The sequence below is a fragment of the Lepidochelys kempii genome, chromosome 2, assembly GCF_965140265.1.
Source record: "Lepidochelys kempii isolate rLepKem1 chromosome 2, rLepKem1.hap2, whole genome shotgun sequence".
In the NCBI taxonomy this organism is placed as follows: domain Eukaryota; kingdom Metazoa; phylum Chordata; order Testudines; family Cheloniidae; genus Lepidochelys; species Lepidochelys kempii.
In genome coordinates this window covers 190,681,819-190,699,663 of record NC_133257.1, presented here as the reverse complement: position 1 = coordinate 190,699,663, position 17,845 = coordinate 190,681,819, and the positions used below count along the sequence as shown (strand labels likewise).

The window sequence follows — 17,845 nt, the reverse complement described above, 5'->3', positions numbered from 1 at the left end:
TGCTTACCGGCGGATCGACGTGCGACAATTGATACACTGGTGGTCGATTTAGCGGGTCCAGTGAAGACCCGCTAAATCAACTGCAGATTGCTCTCCCATTGACTCCTGTACTCCACTGGATTGAGAAGAGTAGGGGGAGTCAACGGGAAAGCATCTCCCATCGACATCGCGTAGTATGGACCCCACAGTAAGTAGATCTAAGCTATGTCGATTTGAGTTACGCTATTCAAGTAACTCAAATTGCGTAGTTTAGATCGAATTTCCCCTGTAGTGTAGACAAGGCCTCAGTTGCACACATACAAAATGGGAAATGACTGCCTAGGCAGAAGTACTGCAGAAAGGGATCTGGAGGTTACTATGGATCACAGGCTAAATATGAGTCAACAGTGTAAGTGTTGCAAAAAAAGGGAACATCATTCTGGGATGTATTAGCAGGAGTGTTGTAATCAAGACAAGAGAAGTAATTCTTCCACTCTACTCTATGCTGATAAAGCCTCAGCTGGACTATTGTGTCCCGTTCTGGGAGCCACATTTCAGAAAAGATGTGGACAAACTGAAGAAAAATAGAGGAGAGCAACAAAAATGATTAAAGGATTAGAAAACATGACTTCTGAGGAAAGATTGAAAAGACTGAAAAAAATGGGTTTGTTTAGTCTGGGGTAGAGAAGACTGAGTGGGGGACATAACAGTATTTCAAGTACATAAAAGGTTGTTACAAGGAGGAGGGTGTTAAATTGTTCTAGTTAACCTCTCAGAATCAGAAAAGAAGCAATGGGCTTAAATTGCAGCAAGGGAGGCTTAGGTTGGACATTAGAAAAAAATTCCTATTAGGGTAGTTAAGAACTGGAACAAATTGCCTAGGGAGACTGTGGAATCTCCATCATTGATGGTTTTTAAAAACAAGTTAGACAAACATCTGTCAGGAATGGTCTAATTATTATGCTTTGAGTACAGGGACTGGACTAGATGACCTCTCAAGGTTCCTTCCAGTCCTACACTTCCGTGATTCTACAAATAGGACTACTCATGAAGTATGGTTCTTCTCAACATGAATAAGGGTGCCAGAATCTAGCCGTGTGTGTGTGTAATATATATGTATATGTAATATGCTAAGAATCTGTCTGCCTTGCAGCCTAGAAAACACCAGTTTTATTTTAACATCTGCACTATAAGAAATTATTGTTCTGCAGTCACCGTAAACAGCTTTGTCCTTTTCATATGCTATACTTGCAGCAGTAGCAGCAGAGAGATTTCTTTTTAAATGGATTTGCTGACCCAGTGAAAAGCCCCAATGTGACAACCATGCCTGTGATGATCAGTGAAACAATGTTAATGTTCCAGAAGGAGTTGGGACAAAGCAAAAACAACACAAAACCAAAAATCTGCTTGGTTCTGCAAATCCTACCAGTGTGGGTACGGCACAGAGGCTTCAAGGCAGAGTCAACCTGTTTAGTGCAACAGACTCTAGCTGCAGCATGCCCATGCCAAGACGTAGATCTTCATTCTTGGGGCAACAGCCCTCTTCCTCCACGACTGAAAGCACTGGGGCTACCAGCCAAAGGTTAAGCATTGGGGGTAGTGGCAGCCTACCTAGACCCCGAGGTGTCTATGTGGGTATTGTCCCCACTGGAGGTGTGAGCAGCCTAGGCACCCGCGTGTCCCGTAGAGCCCTAGGCATCAGCAGTGTCTTCTTACAAGGCCTGCGCAGCTCCTGTTTAACTGTGCCATTAGCCCAGGGGCTGGAAAAGGGAAGGGGCCTATCCTATGAGAGCCTGAATGGGTGCCTGGTGGAGTACATAGAGAAAGTGAGAGCTCTCGAACAGGTCAACCAAGAGCTGGAAGAGCACATCAGAATCTACCTGGAAAAGAAGTCATCCAATGTCAACAGCTGGGAAGCACTGAGAGAGAACTGGGAGACTATCTATCATCAAGTGAGTACAAGAACTTTAATAATTAAAAAGATTAATGAATCATTAGCAAACCCCTAGCAGTAGGTTTTGATGCTGATGATAAATGCCGCCTGATTCCAATGCCCTAGATGAAGGATTTCAAATCTATCTTCATCATAATTAACATTATAATTTCACAGTGTATTGTGGAAAATGCTTATTAAACAGGAGAGCAGCCCCAGGCATTACACGGGGTGGGGGGGGGGGAAAGGGAGGGACTGAAATGCACCCCTAGGTGTTATAGTCTGGCCTGATTAAAATCAGTTATTTTCTCTTAGTTGTGCTTATTACAATGAGGAGCAGAATTATTAAAAGAAAACTACTAAGACTGAATAAGTTTATCCACCAACTTGATATCATCACAACCTTGTTTTTAATTAGCAATTCAGATTTCAGTTTTATTCTCTGATTTATTTGACCACATTTTCAAAAGCTCTATTTAGTTAAAAGCAATTATTACATGGTCACGACCAGGTAGCTCCCGCCTGGACACTCCCACCATCCCCTCACCCTTCCCTGTCCTCCACATACTCAGTGTTTTATACACAAGTTAGGCAGCACATTCTATACAATGTTTGTGAAGAAAAATATTTAGCACCTGACTGTAAAATGGTGACCATGTTTATGTCGAATGGAAAAAGAATAGGAAAACCTGGAAAGCCAATACAAACTTGCAAGTGATACTTTTTGCAGGGCTAATGAAAGGTGAGAGTAAAAACAGCTAATATTTGAATCTTAATGTTTCACTTGTGCAGTGTGCACAAAGCATACTCTTTCATTTGAGGATCTCAAAATACTTTAAAAATATTTATTGGCTAAGTCTCACAACACATTAGAGGTAGGGTGGTTTCTAACTGGGCAAAGTAAGGCACACATAGGTGAAGTAACTTGCCTTGGGGGTAGACAATGGATCAGTGGCAGAGCCAAAAAGAGAACCCAAATATTCAGAGTCCTAGACCTATTCTTTAGCCATCAGATAGTACTTTCTCCCGTTGGAGAATCAGTCCCTTCATCAGAATATAGCAAAACAAGGTGGGAGAGGGAAAGACACTCTTTCATTGTGGTCCAGTGGATATAGTGCCCAACTGGGAGCCAGGAGACCTGGGATCAATTTTGAGCTCTGCCATTCATCACTTATGTACCCTTTGGCAAATCACTAAGTCAGTTTCCCCATCAAGTGATAATTATGCTTTCCACTTTTGTAAAAACTTTGAGATCTGTAGATGATAAACTATGAGTGTTACTATTACATTCATATTCAGAGAATGAATGGGAAGAGTATAGGAAAGTATCAATTTTCTTTGACAGTGAATACCATACCCCAGTAAATAGGGTAAACTAACTTTTCCCTAATGTAACAGCCTGGAAGGATAAATGTCTGATGAGTCATTTTTCCCCTTTAGCATTGTACAGAGGTGGACATGATAAATGACTGCCTGTATGTTCCTAAATGGACTTTGTGGACCAACTTTTGAAAGCATCTGGCTTTTGGCTGCCAACAGTGCATTTGTGCATGCATATGCCCCCATGTTGGTACATACAACCCCCACATTTGAACACTCAAACTAGATAACTGCATACACAAATACTGTACCTGATTTGAAGGTGCATGTGTAATACAGTGGCTTAAATAGTGTAACCATGTCTCCCTCTAGTGGTTGCTACTGACTGATGACTAATAGAGTTACTTCTTTAGCTCAAGTGGCAGGGATAAATGATGATTACACATTCTCTGCTAGATTGAAGAGTCCATTGTTAAACATTTGTTCCTCATGTAGGTACTTATAAACTGTAATCAAGTCATCCCTTAACCTTCTCTTTGCGAAGCTAAACAGATTGAGCTCTTTAAGTCTATCACTAAAAGGCATGGTTTTTATCCCAGACATTCTTGTGGCTCTTCTCTGAACCCTCTCCAATTTATCAACATCCTTCTTGATTTGTGGGCACCAGAACCGGACATAGTATTCCACCAACAGTCATATCTGTTCCAACTATAAAAGAAAAATAACTTTTTACACTCCTCCTGAGATTCTCCTATGTATCCCAGGATTGTATTAGCTCTTTTGGCCACAGCATCACACTGGAAGCTCATGTTCAGCTGATTATCCACCACAACCCTAAATCTTTTTCAGAATCACTGCTTCCTGATATGTAAAGGACGAGGAAAACATACCTTCCTTGTTTGAGTGATTATTAAATGTTTAGCGCTAGAGAAGAGTTTAGAAGAGAGAGATTCCTTGGCCTTAAGCCCCTAGAAAATAGTTACTGAATGTAATTTTAAATGCTGCAGTTAATTAAAGGATCAGTCCTTTATTTCTTTCAAACTTAATACTCCCATTTGAATGGATATGGACAATAGCTGACTCCCACTGTACTGAGATGGATTGCAAATGAAGGGTTCCATAAAGAAAACTCCGGTGATCTTCCAAAATCTCAGAACCACATAATCTTCATTGAAATCACAACAGTGATGAAATTGGCCTGCCACATTTTTTCCATTTCTGTTATTCTGTACTTCTAGGATTTGAACTGTACTATTTGCCATCTGATAGACAAAATAAGTTCCCCCTTCCCCTTTTTCATTCACACACACCCAACTGAATAATCATGGAGATTTAACTAACCACTCATCCCCTATAAACTTACTAAGATTAGTTTAAGCACTCTTTTTTCAGGTTCTTGTATTTCTCATTACAAATAACTTTCTATTTTGGGGAATAGACATTTAATTAGAATTTTAAATCTTTTTCACTTTACATAAGCAGATTGGGAAAGGAACTGAAAGGAATAGGGTGAGAAGGATAAAATTAAGTAAATTTAAATTTCTGTCACATACATTCCTTTCAGCAAGATTTTCTCAATTCACTTTGTTCCTGTAGAAATCCTCCCACTTTGCATCTGTCCCAACTAGCATGTGTACACTTGCTTCAATAAAAAGCAGTTGTCCAAGCTGATAATTAATACAGTTAGTTGCATGGTAGCTTCAAATCATTCTGATCTGTCTGTCTTTTGGTTAAACAACAGGCATAGGTTGCTGATGGAGGGACAATACCAGACCTAATGGTTTATTGGGCTTATCTGACAAAATATAGGTCTGTTTTTGATTTTTTTTTTAAACTTTCCCTTTCTTAAATTTCCTCTTTGCTTTCCTTTTCAAAATCAGTTCATCTTCTCAACTCTTTCAAGAAAATAGCTGATTGTACTGGTGACTCCCCCCATTAAAAGCTCTTGAAACTGTCATTCAAATAAACAGAATGAAGGCATCCATCAACTGCTAGAGAGACCTTCTCCCAGTTTCAGAGCTTGTAGCTTCTTTAGTCCACTCATGTTCCACTGACTAGGAATACAAATGTGGCCTCAAATTTAGGCACACCATAGAATCATAGAATATCAGGGTTGGAAGGGACCCCAGAAGGTCATCTAGTCCAACCCCCTGCTCGAAGCAGGACCAATTCCCAGTTAAATCATCCCAGCCAGGGCTTTGTCAAGCCTGACCTTAAAAACCTCTAAGGAAGGAGATTCTACCACCTCCCTAGGTAACGCATTCCAGTGTTTCACCACCCTCTTAGTGAAAAAGTTTTTCCTAATATCCAATCTAAACCTCCCCCACTGCAACTTGAGACCATTACTCCTCGTTCTGTCATCTGCTACCATTGAGAACAGTCTAGAGCCATCCTCTTTGGAACCCCCTTTCAGGTAGTTGAAAGCAGCTATCAAATCCCCCCCCCCCATTCTTCTCTTCTGCAGACTAAACAATCTGAGCTCCCTCAGCCTCTCCTCATAAGTAATGTGTTCTAGACCCCTAATCATTTTTGTTGCCCTTCGCTGGACTCTCTCCAATTTATCCACATCCTTCTTGTAGTGTGGGGCCCAAAACTGGACACAGTACTCCAGATGAGGCCTCACCAATGTCGAATAGAGGGGAACGATCACGTCCCTCGATCTGCTAGCTATACCCCTACTTATACATCCCAAAATGCCACTGGCCTTCTTGGCAACAAGGGCACACTGCTGACTCATATCCAGCTTCTCATCCACTGTCACCCCTTGGTCCTTTTCCGCAGAACTGCTGCCTAGCCATTCGGCCCCTAGTCTGTAGCGGTGCATTGGATTCTTCCGTCCTAAGTGCAGGACCCTGCACTTATCCTTATTGAACCTCATCAGATTCCTTTTGGCCCAATCCTCCAATTTGTCTAGGTCCTTCTGTATCCTATCCCTCCCCTCCAGCGTATCTACCACTCCTCCCAGTTTAGTATCATCCGCAAATTTGCTGAGAGTGCAATCTACACCATCCTCCAGATCATTTATGAAGATATTGAACAAAACCGGCCCCAGGACCGACCCCTGGGGCACTCCACTTGACACCGGCTGCCAACTAGACATGGAGCCATTGATCACTACCTGTTAAGCCCAACAATCTAGCCAGCTTTCTACCCACCTTATAGTGCATTCATCCAGCCCATACTTCCTTAACTTGCTGACAAGAATACTGTGGGAGACCGTGTCAAAAGCTTTGCTAAAATCAAGAAACAATACATCCACTGCTTTCCCTTCATCCACAGAACCAGTAATCTCATCATAAAAGGCGATTAGATTAGTCAGGCATGACCTTCCCTTGGTGAATCCATGCTGGCTGTTCCTGATCACTTTCCTCTCATGCAAGTGTTTCAGGATTGATTCTCTGAGGCCTGCTCCATGATTTTTCCAGGAACTGAGGTGAGGCTGACTGGCCTGTAGTTCCCAGGATCCTCCTTCTTCCCTTTTTTAAAGATTGGCACTACATTAGCCTTTTTCCAGTCATCCGGGACTTCCCCCGTTCGCCATGAGTTTTCAAAGATAATGGCCAATGGCTCTGCAATCACAGCCGCCAATTCCTTCAGCACTCTCGGATGCAACTCGTCCGGCCCCATGGACTTGTGCACGTCCAGCTTTTCTAAATAGTCCCTAACCACCTCTATCTCCACAGAGGGCTGGCCATCTCTTCCCCATTTTGTGATGCCCAGCGCAGCAGTCTGGGAGCTGACCTTGTTAGTGAAAACAGAGGCAAAAAAAGCATTGAGTACATTAGCTTTTTCCACATCCTCTGTCACTAGGTTGCCTCCCTCATTCAGTAAGGGGCCCACACTTTCCTTGGCTTTCTTCTTGTTGCCAACATACCTGAAGAAACCCTTCTTGTTACTCTTGACATCTCTTGCTAGCTGCAGCTCCAGGTGCGATTTGGCCCTCCTGATATCATTCCTACATGCCCGAGCAATATTTTTATACTCTTCCCTGGTCATATGTCCAACCTTCCACTTCTTGTAAGCTTCTTTTTCACGTTTAAGATCTGCTAGGATTTCACCATTAAGCCAAGCTGGTCACCTGCCATATTTACTATTCTTTCGACTCATCGGGATGGTTTGTCCCCGTAAACCATACCACATACCAAATATTTCAAAAAGGGTATTCACACTAGTGAAAACTTGGACATATTTTGAAAACAAACCCATTTTTAATTTTATGTTTTTAATTTTATTGGATCATTATCTGTCATTTATGTTTAAATTACTCTTCTCTTTGACAGTTTCCATTTACTCTTCCTACCTGCCCTTTTAATGGAATCATAAAGGTGAATTTTTGCTACCACAGTCATTTCCATGGTAACTGATTTTCATGTCATTTAAAAAAGGTTTGTGATTTCTGTACCAACAGTAGGAGGCCTCTAGCAGCTTAGTGCCACAGTTAATAGGTTAATAGTTTTTGGACTGAATAAGTTTTAGTTTTTCAAGTTTGTCCTAATATTTAATTTTTCTTTAAATTACAGGAACATGACATATTAGACAGATTTTTACATAAAACCTCAGAATATGCATGAACAATTGAGCTAAATAAGGCAGCATGCCACAGCTTTGTTACTTAGCATATGTGCATTTTTTCCCAATGGCCACTTGATAATGAAATCTACTGCATAACTAATTGGAACAATTTGTTCGACATTCTTTAATATGTTAAATGAGTATGTATGATTAGCACCCTTACTTACATGTTGCTCCATAACACTTGGAAAACTTAGTGCTTTATTTTTTTGATTTCCTATACGTAAGTGCCCAATGTTAAAGTCAAATCTCATTATGAGCTCCATTTACTCTTCTCAGTTTAAAAAAGAAAAGAAAAAAGCACAACGTGCTTGAGAGGAATAATTGTAAAACTAATTCACCCATTTACACTCAAATGTTGCATTTCATACCAATAAAATAGGGAATGTGTTTCTGTGAAGATCCCTGAAGCCAAGATTCCCTTCTGTTTTAACACTGGATGCCTCTGAGTTCTGCATATGTGGCACACAACTTCAGAAAAGGATATCAATTTGAACAATAGAAGATTCACAGCTAAGAAGCATTAAAACCCCAATATAACACTCATATCCCCACTGACTTTCATAGCAGTTAGATTGGCTCCAGAGTGTCTGATCTTTGTAAGCACGCCACATGCAGAACTCCCATTAACTTCAGTAGGAATTCTACATACTGAGTGCTAATAGGATTGGGCCTCAAATCACATTAACTAGTATAAAAAGAAATATTTTTAAAGGTCAGTACATAAATTACCACTACATTAGTACAACAGCTAATACAGATTTTGCACATCCATTTATACTGTTGTTCAGTAAAATGGGGTAAAGATGACATCCACTGCATCACCTGGTACATATACTAATAAAAAAAGACAGAGCACTTTTAATAAATGCAACCCCTCCAATGTGTCATGTGAACTACTGCATACCGTACAGTGCTACCCAGATAAAACTGTAAAACTGCCACAGTAAATGGACAGTTTCCCTCCAGGCCTTTAAAGTAGGGTTACCAGATGTCCCGATTTTACAGGAAAAGTCACGATATTTGGGGGTTTGTCTTATATAGGTGCCTATTACTCCCCCACCCCGTCCCGATTTTTCACCCTTGCTATCTGGTCACCCAATTTTAAAGAGCCACCAACTGCACTTTCCTTAAAAAGGAAAGTCGTGGTAAATGCTATAATAACCTCAGGTGAGTTAGAAAAAGAATTAAATTTTGCTGCTTTTGAGATTCCCTTGAGCCTGAAGCCCCCCTCCTTTCCAAGGGGAAAGTCCCTCTTCCAGCAGAATTACCTAGTCTGCTAGCAGCAGCAGCAGGAGGGCGTAGGACAGGCAGTAGCTGCTGCTGTTGCTTGTCTTAGGGTATGTCTACACTACGAAATTAGGTCGAATTTATAGAAGTCGGTTTTTTTGAAATCGGTTTTATATATTCGAGTGTGTGTGTCCCCACAGAAAATGCTCTAAGTGCATTAAGTGCATTAACTCGGCGGAGCGCTTCCACAGTACCGAGGCAAGCGTCGACTTCCGGAGCGTTGCACTGTGGGTAGCTATCCCACAGTTCCCGCAGTCTCCGCTGCCCATTGGAATTCTGGGTTGATATCCCAATGCCTGATGGGGCTAAAACATTGTCGCGGGTGGTTCTGGGTACATATCATCAGGCCCCCGTTCCCTCCCCCCCCCCGTGAAAGCAAGGGCAGACAATCATTTCGCGCCTTTTTTCCTGAGTTACCTGTGCAGACGCCATACCACGGCAAGCATGGAGCCCGCTAAGGTAACCGTCACCCTATGTCTCCTGGGTGCTGGCAGACGCGGTACGGCATTGCTACACAGTAGCAGCAACCCCTTGCCTTGTGGCAGCAGACGGTACAGTACGACTGGTAGCCGTCATCGTCATGTCTGAGGTGCTCCTGGTCGCATCTGTGAGGTCGATCAGGAGCGCCTGGGCAGACATGGGCGCAGGGACTAAATTTGGAGTGACTTGAGCAGGTCATTCTCTTTAGTCCTGCAGTCAGTCCTATTGAACCGTCTTATGGTGAGCGGGCAGGCGATACGGACTGCTAGCAGTCGTACTGTACCATCTTCTGCCGAGCAGCCATGAGATGTGGATGGCATGCAGTCCTTCTGCACCGTCTGCTGCCAGCCAAAGATGTAAAAGATAGATGGAGTGGATCAAAACAAGAAATAGACCAGATTTGTTTTGTACTCATTTGCTTCCCCCCCTCCCCTGTCTAGGGGACTCATTCTTCTAGATCACACTGCAGTCACTTACAGAGAAGGTACAGCGAGGTAAATCTAGCCATGTATCAATCAGAGGCCAGGCTAACCTTCTTGTTCCAATAAGGACAATAACTTAGGTGCACAATTTCTTATTGGAACCCTCCGTGAAGTCCTGCCTGAAATACTCCTTGATGTAAAGCCACCCCCTTTGTTGATTTTAGCTCCCTGAAGCCAACCCTGTAAGCGCCCCTCCCAGCGTCAGAGCAATGGCAAACAATCGGGCATCTGAGAGTGCTGTCCAGAGCACTCACAATGGAGCACTCTGATGGGGCTAAAACATTGTCGCGGGTGGTTCTGGGTACGTGTCGTCAGGCCCCCGTTCCCTCCCTCCCTCCGTGAAAGCAAGGGCAGACAATCGTTTTGCGCCTTTTTTCATGAGTTACCTGTGCAGACACCATACCACGGCAAGCATGGAGCCAGCTCAGGTAACCGTCACCCTATGTCTCCTGGGTGCTGGCAGACGCGGTACGGCTTTGCTGCACAGTAGCAGCAACCCATTGCCTTCTGGCAGCAGACGGTGCAATACGATTGGTAGTCGTCCTCGTCGTGTCCGAGGTGCTCCTGGCCACGTCGGCTGGGAGCGCCTGGGCAGACATGGGCGCAGGGACTAAATTTGGAGTGACTTGACCAGGTCATTCTCTTTAGTCCTGCAGTCCTACTGAACCGTCTTATGGTGAGCGGGCAGGCGATACGGACTGCTAGCAGTCGTACTGTACCATCTTCTGCCAGGCAGGCAAGAGATGAGGATTGCTAGCAGTCGTATTGTACCATCTTATGCCAGGCAGGCAAGAGATGAAGATGGCTAGCAGTCGTACTGTACCATCTTCTGCCAAGCAGCCATGAGATGTGGATGGCATGCAGTCCTTCTGCACCGTCTGCTGCCAGCCAAAGATGTAAAAGATAGATGGAGTGGGTCAGAACAAGAAATAGACCAGATATGTTTTGTACTCATTTTCCTCCTCCCCTGTCTAGATCACACTGCAGTCACTCACAGAGAAGGTGCAGCGAGGTAAATCTAGCCATGTATCAATCAGAGGCCAGGCTAACCTCCTTGTTCCAATAACAACGATAACTTAGGTGCACCATTTCTTATTGGAACCCTCCGTGCAGTCCTGCCTGAAATACTCCTTGATGTACAGGCACACCCTTTGTTGATTTTAGCTCCCTGAAGCCAACCCTGTAAGCCGTGTCGTCAGTCGCCCCTCCCTCCGTCAGAGCAACGGCAGACAATCGTTCCGTGCCTTTTTTCTGTGCGGACGCCATACCAAGGCAAGCATGGAGGCCGCTGAGCTCATTTTGGCAATTAGGAGCACATTAACCACCACACGCATTATCCAGCAGTATATGCAGCACCAGAACATGGCAACGCGATACCGGGCGAGGAGGCGACGTCAGCGCGGTCCCGTGAGTGATCAGGACATGGACACAGATTTCTCTGAAAGCATGGGCCCTGCCAATGCATGCATCATGGTGCTAATGGGGCAGGTTCATGCTGTGGAACGCCGATTCTGGGCTCGGGAAACAAGCACAGACTGGTGGGACCGCATAGTGTTGCAGGTCTGGGACGATTCCCAGTGGCTGCGAAACTTTCGCATGCGTAAGGGCACTTTCATGGAACTTTGTGACTTGCTTTCCCCTGCCCTGAAGCGCATGAATACCAGGATGAGAGCAGCCCTCACAGTTGAGAAGCGAGTGGCGATAGCCCTGTGGAAGCTTGCAACGCCAGACAGCTACCGGTCAGTTGGGAATCAATTTGGAGTGGGCAAATCTACTGTGGGGGCTGCTGTTATGCAAGTAGCTCACGCAATCAAAGATCTGCTGATATCAAGGGTAGTGACCCTGGGAAATGTGCAGGTCATAGTGGATGGCTTTGCTGCAATGGGATTCCCTAACTGTGGTGGGGCTATAGACGGAACCCATATCCCTATCTTGGCACCGGAGCACCAAGCCGCCGAGTACATAAACCGCAAGGGGTACTTTTCGATAGTGCTGCAAGCTCTGGTGGATCACAAGGGACGTTTCACCAACATCAACGTGGGATGGCCGGGAAAGGTGCATGATGCTCGCATCTTCAGGAACTCTGGTCTGTTTCAAAAGCTGCAGGAAGGGACTTTATTCCCAGACCAGAAAATAACTGTTGGGGATGTTGAAATGCCTATATGTATCCTTGGGGACCCAGCCTACCCCTTAATGCCATGGCTCATGAAGCCGTACACAGGCAGCCTGGACAGTAGTCAGGAGCTGTTCAACTACAGGCTGAGCAAGTGCAGAATGGTGGTAGAATGTGCATTTGGACGTTTAAAGGCGCGCTGGCGCAGTTTACTGACTCGCTTAGACCTCAGCGAAACCAATATTCCCACTGTTATTACTGCTTGCTGTGTGCTCCACAATATCTGTGAGAGTAAGGGGGAGACGTTTATGGCGGGGTGGGAGGCTGAGGCAAATCGCCTAGCTGCTGGTTACGCGCAGCCAGACACCAGGGCGGTTAGAAGAGCACAGGAGGGCGCGGTACGCATCAGAGAAGCTTTGAAAACCAGTTTCATGACTGGCCAGGCTACGCTGTGAAAGTTCTGTTTGTTTCTCCTTGATGAAACCCCCCGCCCCTTGGTTCACTCTACTTCCCTGTAAGCTAACCACCCTCCCCTCCTCCCTTTAATCACCGCTTGCAGAGGCAATAAAGTCATTGCTGCTTCACAGTCATGCATTCGTTATTCATTCATCACACAAATAGAGAGATGACTACCAAGGTATCCCAGGAGGGGTGGTGGAGGAGGGAAGGAAAATGCCACACAGCACTTTAAGCACAGCACTTTAAAAGTTTACAACTTTAAAATTTATTGAATGACAGCCTTCTTTTTTTTGGGCAATCCTCCATGGTGGAGTGGCTGGTTGGCCGGAGGCCCCCCCACCGCGTTCTTGGGCGTCTGGGTGTGGAGGCTATGGAACTTGGGGAGGAGGGCGGTTGGTTACAGAGGGGCAGCAGTGGCAGTCTGTGCTCCAGCTGCCTTTGCTGCAGCTCAACCATACACTGGAGCATACTGGTTTGGTCCTGCAGCAGCCTCAGCATTGAATCCTGCCTCCTCTCATCACGCTGCCGCCACATTTGAGCTTCAGCCCTGTCTTCAGCCCGCCACTTACTCTCTTCAGCCCGCCACTTACTCTCTTCAGCCCTCCACCTCTCCTCCCGGTCATTTTGTGCTTTCCTGCACTCTGACATTATTTGCCTCCACGCATTCGTCTGTGCTCTGTCAGTGTGGGAGGACAGCATGAGCTCGGAGAACATTTCATCGCGAGTGCGTTTTTTTTTCTTTCTAAGCTTCACTAGCCTCTGGGAAGGAGAAGATCCTGTGATCATTGAAACACATGCAGCTGGTGGAGAAAAAAAAAGGGACAGCGGTATTTAAAAAGACACATTTTATAAAACAGTCGCTACACTCTTTCAGGGTAAACCTTGCTGTTAACATTACATACATAGCACATGTGCTTTCGTTACAAGGTCGCATTTTGCCTCCTCCCACCGCGTGACTACCCCCTCAACCTTCCCCCCTCCCTGTGGCTAACAGCGGGGAACATTTCTGTTCAGCCACAGGCAAACAGCCCAGCAGGAATGGGCTCCTCTGAGTGTCCCCTGAAGAAAAGCACTCTATTTCAACCAGGTGACCATGAATTATATCTCACTCTCCTGAGGATAACACAGAGAGATAAAGAACGGATTTTGGTTGAATGCCAGCAAACATACACTGCAATGCTTTGTTCTACAGTGATTCCCGAGTACGTGTTACTGGCCTGGAGTGGTAAAGTGTCCTACCATGAAGGACGAAATAAGGCTGCCCTCCCCAGAAACCTTTTGCAAAGGCTTTAGGACTACATCTAGGAGAACCGCAAATGCCAGGGCAAAGTAATCCTTTCACATGCTTGCTTTTAAACCATGTATAGCATTTTAAAAGGTACACTCACCAGAGGTCCCTTCTCCGCCTGCTGGGTCCAGGAGGCAGCCTTGGGTGGGTTCGGGGGGTACTGGCTCCAGGTCTAGGGTGAGAAACAGTTCCTGGCTGTCGGGAAAACCGGTTTCTCCGCTTGCTTGCTGTGAGCTATCTACAACCTCCTCCTCCTCATCATCTTCTTCGTCCCCAAAACCTGCTTCCGTATTGCCTCCATCTCCATTGAAGGAGTCAAACAACACGGCTGGGGTAGTGGTGGCTGAACCCCCTAAAATGGCATGCAGCTCATCATAGAAGCGGCATGTTTGGGGCTCTGACCCAGAGCGGCTGTTCGCCTCTCTGGTTTTCTGGTAGGCTTGCCTCAGCTCCTTCAGTTTCACGCGGCACTGCTTCGGGTCCCTGTTATGGCCTCTGTCCTTCATGCCCTGGGAGATTTTCACAAAGGTTTTGGCATTTCGAAAACTGGAACGGAGTTCTGATAGCACGGATTCCTCTCCCCAAACAGCGATCAGATCCTGTACCTCCCGTTCGGTCCATGCTGGAGCTCTTTTGCGATTCTGGGACTCCATCATGGTCACCTGTGCTGATGAGCTCTGCATGGTCACCTGCAGCTTGCCACGCTGGCCAAACAGGAAATGAGATTCAAAAGTTTGCGGTTCTTTTCCTGTCTACCTGGCCAGTGCATCTGAGTTGAGAGTGCTGTCCAGAGCGGTCAGAATGGAGCACTCTGGGATAGCTCCCGGAGGCCAATACTATCGAATTGTGTCCACAGTACCCCAAATTCGAGCTGGGAACGTCGATTTAAGCGCTAATCCACTTGTCAGGGGTGGAGTAAGGAAATCGATTTTAAGAGCCCTTTAAGTCGAAATAAAGGGCTTCACTGTGTGGACGGGTGCAGGTTTAAATCGATTTAACGCTGCTAAATTCGACCTAAAGTCCTAGTGTAGACCAGGGCTTAATAGCATCAGACACTGCCCCAAGATCTGCAAGGAAGTGAGAAACCGATTTCTCTCCTTCCCCACAAGGCTCTGGTGGAATGGAGGCAAGCAGGGAATCATCCCGACTGCCCAAAATTGGCTGATAGTGGCTAACATGCACATTCTGGGAGATCCCTCCTGGATTCCCAAATTCCCTTTCTGCACCTCTCTTTCAGTTTATAGTGCCCTCTTTCTATTATTCCCTTGCTGGCATATTTAATCCCCTTCTGCCCCCAGAGACTAATCTACTTTATTAGCCTGCAGTAGCACAGGCTCCTCTTCCAGCTTCACTGTGGTCCTTTTCCTTAGCTTCTGATAGCTTTCTCTTTCAGCTACAGCCACTCTGCTCACGGTTCTGCCTACCTTGCAGCTCACTCTAGAGCTGTGCTGTAGGAAGCAGAACTGAGAGCTGGCTTTCTGGTTTAAGTCGGGGGCCGTGTAGGCTTGCCAACTTTCTAATCACGCAAAACCAAACACCCTTGTCCCCCACCTGCCCCATTCCTTCTCCGAGGTCCTGCTCCCGCTCACTCCATCCCCCTCCCTCTGACGCTCGCTCTCCCTCACCCTCACTCACTCATATTCACCAGGCTGGGGCAGGAGTTCAGGGTATGGGAGGGGGTGAGGGCTCCAGCTGGGGGGGTGGGAGCTCTAGAGGGAGGGAATGAGGGATTCAGGGTGCAAGAGGGGGTTCTAGGTGTGGTAGGGGATGAGGGTCCGGCGGGCTCTGGGTGGGAATGGGGGGTTCGAGCTGGGGGGTGGGACCGAGGGGTTCGGAGTGCAGGAGGGGGCTCAGGGCTGGAGCAGGGGGTTGGGACGTGTGTGGGGGGGTGAGTGGTGCAGGCTCTGGGCAGCGCTTACTTCGGGTGGTTCCCTGGAAGCGGCAACATGGCCCTCGGCTCCTAGGCGCAGGGGCTGCCAGTGGCCTCTGCCCCCAGGCTCCACCCCCGCCACTCCCAATTGGCCATGGTTCCCGACTAACAGGAGCTGTGAAGCCGGCACTTGGGGCAGGGGCAGCACACGGAGCCTCCCTGGCTATCCCTCCACCTAGGAGCCGAGGGATATGTTGCCCCTTCTGGGGAGCCGCATGAAGCCAGGTAGAGAGCCTGCCAGCCCCACGCCAACCAGACTTTTAACAGCCTGGTCAGCAGTGCTGAGCGGAGCTGCCAGGGTCCCTTTTTGACCAGGTGTTCCAGTCAAAAACCAGACCACCTGGCAACGCTAGGGCCATGGGGAGGGTGCTACTGTGCAGCTGGAAGAGGCTGTCTAATCGTTGTCATACTGACACAGGACACTGTTGAGGCTAAGAACTTAGCAAAAAGGAATTGTATATTTTTATAAATAATGAGAATATACAAAGCTATCATAATCAATGAGAGCAAACATTTTGGAAGATATATTAAACCTCATGCTTCAGGGTTTAAGCCAATCTCTAACTATTAGCAATCAGGAAATCGTCAATCATCTTGAGAGAATTCTCCCCCAGGGACCAATGTAGTACAATTTACAAAATGCATTACCAGGAGTGGAAGGTGTACCTCCCTTTGAAGCATCAGGTAATGGCCACTGCCAGAGACAGGATACTAGATGGACCAATAGTTTGATCCACTGTTGCAAATCGTATTTCCTATGAATATTGGGAAAATAAATTAAAAACTAAATGTAATACATCTAGGAATTCACAATAAAACTAGTGGAAAAATTGCGCTGTGGCATTAGTCTAAGAATTAAAAGCATATGTTCAAAGGGTAAATTACAAAGTTATTACAAAATATGAATATAGAAATATATTATGTGACTCAGAAGGATTATTAATTATACAATTTTGTATTTTATAGCACTTTCTATCTTAGGATCTTAAAATGCACTACAAACATTAAAGAATTAAGGTTCACAGCACTCCTGTGTGGCAAAAAAATAGTCTAATTTTACAAACAGAGGAAGCAATATCTAACTGATGTTACTTACTCCCCCATGAGCCTTGTCATTTTAAATGAATATAGATAAGGACATTTCCTAAACTGCTGCATCACCCATTGTAATCAATGTAGCGGTGACGAGGATTACAAATTGCAAAGATGATCATTTCTCATTAATATTAATTTTTGTATTCAACTCCTGATGCTAGTAGAAGAATGAAATCGAACAAAAAAGCCACTAGATGGAAGTCTTTCATCATTTCTTATTAGTCTATAGAAGAGTAACCTTTTTATACTCTTTTCACAGCTAATGTAAATATGACAGAGAGAGATGATATTTTCAGTGTTCCAAGTTTCTCCCTAAGTTATCCATATACATTTCTTCTCAGTTCTACTCTCCAGTTTTTAACAGTATGGGTCTGATTTTGAGAGGTGCTGAAAGACACAGCACTCGTTGACTTCAGTTGGAGTTGTGGGTGTTCTATACCTCTGAACATCAGACCCTACAGATGTTCCTATTAGCAATGGGCTCAAACCACAAAATTCAGGTCTTAATTCAGAATTTGAAACATTTTGGATTCAAAGTTTGAACACTACCAAAATTTAAGACAGCCTGGACCCTGAGGTTAAAGGTATCTCCAGTTGCCATCTGTAGGCCATGTAAAAGTTAGACTAAGCGTCTCAGTAAAACTGAGATAGTACTACTGCTAATGTATGTTATTATTCTTAAAATAATTAGAACAGATAATGTGCCATATGTAACTTAATTGAAACCAATGGGCTATACCAGGGATCAATTTGTCACAGTGAAGACATATAAAGCCAGCCAGCTGAAAATCACCAATTACTCCCCTCTGTGGCGTCCATTGTATGTTATACTATTTTACCCACACATCAGGAGGCCTTGTTTCATTTTGAACTGAACTGATTAAAGTACAAAAACATAATAGTA

General features: G+C 45.3%; 2 protein-coding genes and 1 long non-coding RNA gene across 4 annotated transcripts in view; 1 reads left to right on the top strand and 2 right to left on the bottom strand.

Annotated features, from left to right (window-relative positions):
- Nucleotides 1-17,845, bottom strand: part of LOC140907384 (uncharacterized) — a 105,375-nt gene that overhangs the window by 39,271 nt on the left and 48,259 nt on the right. The window contains exon 1 of one of the 2 annotated variants that reach the window (XR_012157479.1): nucleotides 16,495-16,567. The exons of the other annotated variant lie outside the window; for it this stretch is intronic. This is a non-coding gene — a long non-coding RNA (uncharacterized lncRNA). Of the gene's footprint in view, nucleotides 1-16,494; nucleotides 16,568-17,845 lie in introns of those variants that run through there. 2 annotated transcript variants of the gene reach the window in all.
- Nucleotides 1,470-17,845, top strand: part of BFSP2 (beaded filament structural protein 2) — a 50,993-nt gene continuing 34,617 nt past the window's right edge. Inside the window, exon 1 of the mRNA XM_073333212.1 lies at nucleotides 1,470-1,931. Coding sequence (XP_073189313.1) covers nucleotides 1,476-1,931 — 456 coding nt within the window. The 5' untranslated portion in view covers nucleotides 1,470-1,475. The remainder of the gene's footprint in view (nucleotides 1,932-17,845) is intronic.
- LOC140906025 (uncharacterized) lies at nucleotides 12,772-14,960 on the bottom strand. Its single transcript, XM_073329521.1, has 2 exons — nucleotides 14,017-14,960; nucleotides 12,772-13,428 (listed from the first exon to the last, which is right to left on the bottom strand). Exons 1-2 carry the CDS (start codon nucleotides 14,597-14,599, stop codon nucleotides 12,887-12,889), a joined length of 1,125 nt encoding a protein of 374 aa, XP_073185622.1. The 5' UTR covers nucleotides 14,600-14,960; the 3' UTR covers nucleotides 12,772-12,886.